This window comes from Leuciscus leuciscus (genome assembly GCF_965113295.1).
Source record: "Leuciscus leuciscus genome assembly, chromosome: 16".
NCBI lineage: Eukaryota > Metazoa > Chordata > Actinopteri > Cypriniformes > Leuciscidae > Leuciscus > Leuciscus leuciscus.
In genome coordinates this window covers 3,721,639-3,729,392 of record NC_138740.1, presented here as the reverse complement: position 1 = coordinate 3,729,392, position 7,754 = coordinate 3,721,639, and the positions used below count along the sequence as shown (strand labels likewise).

Here is a 7,754-nt window from a genome sequence, read left to right as displayed (position 1 = left end):
TAGCCTATCAACACTTGCGAGACGGTTGCAGGTCCTGGGCAGTGTTTCGTGTTTCGAAAGGAAGGCATCTTAACATATTACTGAAGCGGGAATAAACATCACAATCTGATTATCTGTTTCTAATGATGACAAGCAGAGTTAGTGTCCCAGTCATGAGTCACGCCACTGAGAATGTCCGAAGTTACACACGGTGTTTCACTCAATTGAGGCTAAAGCAAAGGTTTTTTGATTACTCACTCACTCTTGAGCGTCTGGCGCGAGTGATTTAAATTTCAATGTAAAGACGCGTTTACGCGCGTCTAGAGGTCCTGCGGCGCGGGCGCGTCCAGTTCGCGCGAATGAGGCGAATTGACTAACACAGATAATGCATCTGTCTTTTCTATCATTTCACTGTAGCTCAGCATCGCGATATAAAAATAAGATTTAGATGAGAAATAGGTAAATAAGATCTGTATTGCACTGTCTGCGTGCTCTCGTGTATGATTAGGAATGATAGATGTAAACAGTGAGAGATTGTGTGGCTGGTAGTGGCCGGTAGTGGCCGGCGCGATGCTATAGAGCCACGAGCGCGCACTCCCATATACGGGTAAAAAGAGCGAATAAAAAATAAGATTTAGTTGAGAAATAGGTAAATAAGATATGTATTGCACTGTCTATGTGCTCTCGTGTATCATTAGGAGTGTCTGAAAGATGTAAACAGTGAGAGATCGTGTGGCTGGTAGTGGCCGTAAACAGCGAGAGATCGTGTGGCTGGTGCGACGCTTCGCTTATAGCCACGAGCGCGCTCCCATACGGTTAAAAAGAGCAAATAAAAAACCAGATAAGATGAGAAATAGGTAAATAAGATATGTATTGCACTGTATGTGTGCTTTTGTGTATCAATAGGAGTGTCTGGTAGATGTAAACAGGGAGAGATTGTGTGGCTGGTATGGCCGGCGCGATGCTAATAGAGCCAAGAGCGCGCGCTCCCATACGGGTAAAAAGAGCGAAAAGAATATAAGATTTAGATGAGAAATAGGTAAATAAGATATGTATTGCACTGTGTGTGTGCTCTCGTGTATCATTAGGAGTGTCTGATAGATGTAAACAGTGAGAGATCGTGTGGCTGGTAGTGGCCGTAAACAGTGAGAGATTGTGTGGCTGGTAGTGGCCGGCGCGATGCTAATAGAGCCACGAGCGCGCACTCCCATATACGGGTAAAAAGAGCAAATAAAAAAAACAAGATAAGATGAGAAATAGGTAAATAAGATATGTATTGCACTGTCTTTGTGCTCTCGTGTATCATTAGGAGTGTCTGAAAGATGTAAACAGTGAGAGATCGTGTGGCTGGTAGTGGCCGTAAACAGCGAGAGATCGTGTGGCTGGTACGACGCTTCGCTTAGCCACGAGCGCGCTCCCATACGGGTAAAAAGATCAAATAAAAAACCAGATAAGATGAGAAATAGGTAAATAAGATATGTATTGCACTGTATGTGTGCTTTTGTGTATCATAAGGAGTGTCTGATGGATGTAAACAGTGAGAGATTGTGTGGCTGGTATGGCCGGCGCGATGCTAATAGAGCCACGAGACGCGCGCTGCATTTGTTTTGTTTTTTAAACCTTACATATTGTGTAAGTTTGAGTGGCCGGCACATATATCCGTGACTGGTCGAGTGGCCGGCGCATATAACGCAGTGGCAGGCGCATATATCCGTGACTGGTCGAGTGGCCGGCGCATATATCCGTGACTGGTCGAGTGGCGGGCGCATATAACGCAGTGGCAGGCGCATATATCCGTGACTGGTCGAGTGGCAGGCGCATATATCTGTGACTGGTCGAGTGGCGGGCGCATATAACGCAGTGGCAGGCGCATATATCCGTGACTGGTCGAGTGGCAGCTCCCCCTGCCACGCAAAGATTTTTACCCCCTCTCCTCTTCCAGATGAAGTCTCTCACCCAGCGCAGTGCAAAGAGGATGATAATGGCCCTCGCGCGACCCGACACCGGCCTGCCCAATCTATGAGCAACGTCCACCGCCTCGCTCATCTTTTCCGCAAGCTCAGGTACCACTCCTTTGCAGATCTCTGTCACTTTGATCTTAACATTTTCAGTTTCTGTTTCTGGAACTCCGTATAGTCGTAGGCACCACCGCCGTTTGTAGCGCTCTGCTTCCACGATTCTGTTTTCCAACTGAGATATCGTTGCTGCTTGTTCGGAAACTTTAGCTGTTAGTTCGCCTTTACACTTCTGCAGATCCACAATTTCTGCGTTGACAAAAAGTAGTGACGATTTCAGCTCTTCAATGGTGTTTGAATTCGTTTTTATCATTTCTTCAAGGGAGTCCGCTCTCTTGTTAAGGGCTGTGATAATGTTTTCTTGAAGCTCGTGCAACGAGAGATCAGCTTTTTGTTTTTTTGACGCTGGGCTCAGTGGTGTAGTCTAGTTTTTTGTAGTGAGTATACTGTAATCCCCCCCCCTCCCCCACCCACACACACCCACCCCCCACCTCATACTCGCCCGTCCCAGAGCGTCACCCCATAAGCACCACCACACTCACTAATGCATACAGTATGCATCGACATGTAATTGAGAGCATTATGAAATACTAAGTGTTATCAACATGTCAATTTATTATAAGAAACACAACTCAGCCAGTTAAGAGCTACATTTAGCCTTAGATGTTACATGAATATGGTCCCTGAACCACAGGTTTTATCAGCTGACAATAAAAAAAAATTAAAAAAATTTAAACATTATACAAATTTGCTTTTAGAAATGGTGTTTAAAAAAAAGTGTTATTGTTTTGGCAAGTTTACTGTTGAAAAACTTTGTGTGATATTCCCTTAAAATAACGTTTTAATAGATTGTATTATTATTATTATTATTATTTTAAAATACATTTTACTGTGCAATTTCTTTCTAATTTATGTGAGTTGGACCGAACTTTTATTTTGGTGGGTTGTACACATATGAGTTTCTGTGTGTTTTAATGAACTATTATTATTATTATTATTATTATTATTAGGCCTACTTGAAGTATACTCTACTGTGCAATGGTAATATATTTATTTTATAATTTCTTCAAGTTATACCGAACTTTTATTTTGACAGGTTGTCGTAAAGACATTACAGTTTCTGTGTGTAGGCTATATGAAACGAATGAATGACGATAGTTTTATTAAATGGTGAAATTCTCGTGAAGTGACTTTCATAGCAGCTCTGCGATGAAGTGCACATATGTATCCTACATCATGTCTCAATACAGTGAAACGCTGAAAACAACACGAGCGTGAGTCAGAGTCACGCGTGCGTATGTGTGTGTGTGTGTGTGTGTGTGTGTGTGTGGCACACATTGAGCGCTCATTCCCAGAGACGCGTAGAACAATTGCAGTCTCTTTTAACTTTAATATTCACAGACACTAGTCCATATCGAGATTTATTCATTCAAAAATAGCCTAATTCCGTGACTGGATTCCGCGATTCTATCCGTGTCGCTTCGCAAACACAGACGGGGTGAATTTATGAATGAAAGTGTGAAAGTTCTGACACAAAACGAAGTTGTTACGTATCCTCACGCTTTTTTTAAGTGGGTATACGGAAATCCTTGGCCGTTTCTAGTGGGTATACGGCGTATACCTGCGTATCACGTAGACTACACCACTGGCTGGGCTATTTGTCGGCGTTCCGGCGAGGAGAGGTGGAAATGATTCGGCGCTAAAATCCAGCTCTTTTGAAAGATGCTTTTTCCCACTTAGACTTTTGGACTTGTTAGATTCCATAGGATACGAGTGGTCCAATTTCTGGATACCTTTCTTGCTCTTTTCATTTGCGCCACTCATATTTGCGATGTTAATTTCGGTTAACTTTCACTGATTTCTAATTTTTCTCTTTTTACATTATCAAGTAAAGTGTTCAAGTGTTCCAACGATTCAAGCACTTAAAAAAACTAGGTAATCTGTTTAAAACAACATTTTGAAGGAGTAATGGCCAAAGCCTATATAGAGAATCTTACAACGCGTGTGTTTTCGGCGCCATCTTGTCGCCTCCCTCCGCGGTACTATTGAACGCCCAGGGCACGGCGAACTGAGTGTTGATATAACACCCCGGAAGTGTCCTCATTGTCAATTCAAAGTTTTTTTTTAGATTTTAATATATACATATATTCATTGTTTTGACAATTTCACTATTAATAATCAATTAACTCGATAAAATATTTGGCAGGCGGAGCCAGTGGATTCACCCTTCACCCAATCAATTCAAAAATTTTTTTTTTTTTTTTTTTTTAAACATATATATAATTTTATTTTTATATATTTCAACACAAAAATGTGATTGATAATTCTACAATATGAAAATGTTATGGTCTTTTTTTTTTTTTTTACTTTACAACAGCGTCATGAATATTGATTGGTTTAAAGATTATTTTATTGTTAATATTTATATTCAGCCTACTATTAGCCACAAACGTTACCATTTCACCATTAATAATAAATTAATCTCGATAAAATCTTTGGCAGAAGAGAACTACCCATAATCCGTTGCTATGGAGACACTGACGGGGTCGGAGTTTGATGGGAGTTTTTTCTAGTTCGTGAGCATTTTGACGCAGGTAACGTTAAGTCAAACTTTGGCTATTATTTAAGTTCTGAAGGTGATATTATACAGCTGTTTTAGAAAGACAACGTGTCTGGTTTGATTTGCTAAAATCTCGCAAACCTTTTTCAAGAAGTAAAACATTTAAATGTAAATCGTTGACTCGTTCTCATAAGCCAATTTAAACTAGCTAACGGGCTTGCTAGCTAAAATTGCTAAATTGCGTTATTAAAGTGTTAATATAATTACAATATAATTTAATAGTGTGTAAAATAAAAATTCTGGTATTTATGTAAAAAACAACAACAACGTGGCTAATTATGACAATATAACCTCACTTTATAACTTTGCATGTATTTTCATATTTGTTTTAGGCTACTTTACATTTTCACCCGAATACAAACTATGAAGATGCATTTGATTGTAGGTTTTTATTAAGTAAGCTATCTGTTTATTTTGTGTTCTGTCAATATTATCTCTCCTGTTTAGTTTGTTGAAAAATGAGTGGTTTTAATTTTGATGCTGAAGATTTGGAGTTAGAGGATACGCTTCAGGATGTTGACAGATTTCTTCAGGTTTTGGAGGTAAGTTAAGTGTTGCATTATGGCAAAACGTTCGAAGAAAATTATTTTACACCTAAATTATATATTCATTATTTGGAGTGTTGCTTTTTTGTGTGTCTTGTTGAATTACACAGAGTGAGGCTCAGAAGGAACTCAAGGCACAGAGGGAACAAACCCCAACCCCTGTTCGATGGAAGAAGCGTGACAGGCATGGGTTTGTTATTCCTAAAAGGCCTTCATCCAGTAAGAAATCCAGTGGAATGCCATCTGGTTAGTAGTCCTACTTATATTTCTCCTTTCTGTTTACTTAACAATTTCCATTACTAAATTGGTCTCAATGTAATTTCCAGCGCCAACTACCAAGCAAGATCAACGCACAGGTAAAGCCAAAACACATTTTGTGATTATGAAAAACTAAAAAAGATGGATATTTATGGCGCGTTTCCACCGAGCGGTACAGTACGGTACGGTACGGGTCGGTACCCTTTTATTTGCGTTTCCACTGCCAAAAGTTGAGAATGGTACCAAAAAGCCGAACCGTACCGTACCACTTTTTGGGTACCCTTCCGTTGGGGTACCTAGCACAGTGGTACGGTACTAAAAGGTGGAGCTAGACTCACTGCAGGACGTTGATTGGTTGACAGAGAATCGTCACTTGCGCGTGCTACGACGAGGGGAATGACAACATAAGAAGCGCCATTTTTTAATATACAGTTTAATATAATACTACTGTTACTGTGTCACGAAATGTAATTTTAAGAGTTTTTCAGGCGAGAATGTAGTTGTTTAAAGCTCAAATCTGTGGTTTATTTATAAAGATTATTTGTTTTTCCCCGGTTGTGAGATCCATGCGATCAGCGGGCGCTCGGCGCTCATGTTTCCCGGCTGGATGAGCCTTTCCTCGGCTAAGTTCTTCTGACGTTCGCCGATGACTCCGACGGTAGTGGTTAAACATGAGATATAATAATTCGTCTTGTGCAGACCTAACGGGCGATCTTTGGTCTCGTGAATATATAATTCGTTCCCTGTCAATCGTTTTGGCCGAGGGCTAAGTTTAGTTTCATATTATAGGCTATTTGTATTTAACTTTACTGTTGTAATGTTAGATTAGAGCGCAGCATTTGGACATTTGACTGAATTGTTTGCTTTATTTCTTATTGTATAGCTTCTTGTACCTTTTACTTAAACTTTTATATTGGCTATTATTGATAAAACTGAAATTTTACAAAAAGAAATATGGTTTCTTGTCATTTTCTTATTACAAGATTAACACTGATGTTTATTGCAACATTTGTACAAATGCATATATTGCCTGTAATATGTGTAATTATTTGTATTATTTAAACGAAAAGAGGTAACGTTAGGGTTGTGTTTTAAATTTCGTTTTGTTATAACGTTAAATAGAATAACGTATAACGTGCAGTGAATAATCAATATGCGTTGTGCATGAACCACATTTGTGTCCCTATAATGTTTAATTTATTTAAATGAAAACGAAAAGAGGCAGAGTAGTGTTTTATAACATATTTCGTTTTATTGTTGCTTAAAATGTACATACAGAGTAACAGAGATAACCGGAGTAGCAGAGCGAGCTGATCGAGTGACCTTTTAAGAACGCGCTGTACCATTTGCATGTAGGAGTCGCACATGGCAAGTACAAACTTTGCGTACTTAATATTGAGAAAAGCCTAATGTCGGCGCTTGTCTTCTTGTGACAAACATGTCGAGGAGCAAGAACAAGATCTGCTGTATATGTCATCCATTGTAGTTTACTATGTTCTTCTTCGCGCGAAAATGACGTCGATCGAAACACCACGCCCATCAAGTAAGGGTACTGTTGGCAGTGGAAACGCTAGCCAGATCATGGTTAACAGACCCGAACCGTACCGTACTGTACCGTACCGTACTGTACTGCTCAGTGGAAACGCGCCATTACATGGTTTTAATCTCCATAACCTTATTAGAGTCCGTGAAAAGGAGTTTCAAAGTTCCAGATTGTCTTTCTTCTCTCCTTATGTCATGTTGAAGGGGTTGGAGTCTCAGCAGCAATACCATCAATTAATAAAACAGACCAAATGTTATTGTCAGAATTGTACTGAAAACTGATAGTCTCTCTGATAAAGCCTGCATGTCTTTGCCACCTGTATTTCCTTAAAAAAAAATATTGTTAACACAGAACAGCCCAGATGTGCGGCACCTACTGATGTTGTTTCCAGTGTCAACCTAACAAAAGGTACATAATTAAAGCATAGTGTATTGTAATTGCCTGGATAGATTATACTTTTATTATTAGTTTAGATGTAATTTCTTGACCGTTTTGGTTTAGGTAGAAATGTATGAGCTGTTGTCAATTTGAAACAATAGAGTTGGTATATTGGCGAAGTTTATTTATTTCATTCTTTTTTCTGTTAGGATCTGAAACTGAGGTGCTTCGTCAGGAGCTCCTTGAGCTGCTTGAGGATGTAGTAGACGATGAAGTATTGGAGGACACAGCAGTGATTTGTGAGGCGTCATCCGAGTCAGCTGCTACTGACTGGGAGATCAGAAACAAAGTGTCCTCACAAAAGTGGAAAGAGGCCAGACCATTTCTTCTTAAAAATATGCTGGCTACCCAAGATC

General features: G+C 39.7%; 1 protein-coding gene across 1 annotated transcript in view; it reads left to right on the top strand.

The window, feature by feature from the left end:
* The first annotated feature begins 4,249 nt into the window (after window positions 1-4,249).
* Window positions 4,250-7,754, top strand: part of LOC309477823 (uncharacterized protein) — a 10,385-nt gene continuing 6,880 nt past the window's right edge. Inside the window, exons 1-6 of the mRNA XM_082141259.1 lie at window positions 4,250-4,588; window positions 5,062-5,156; window positions 5,270-5,405; window positions 5,486-5,515; window positions 7,312-7,368; window positions 7,548-7,754. The exon at window positions 7,548-7,754 is cut by the window's right edge and continues 183 nt beyond it. Coding sequence (XP_081997385.1) covers window positions 5,073-5,156; window positions 5,270-5,405; window positions 5,486-5,515; window positions 7,312-7,368; window positions 7,548-7,754 — 514 coding nt within the window. The 5' untranslated portion in view covers window positions 4,250-4,588; window positions 5,062-5,072. The remainder of the gene's footprint in view (window positions 4,589-5,061; window positions 5,157-5,269; window positions 5,406-5,485; window positions 5,516-7,311; window positions 7,369-7,547) is intronic.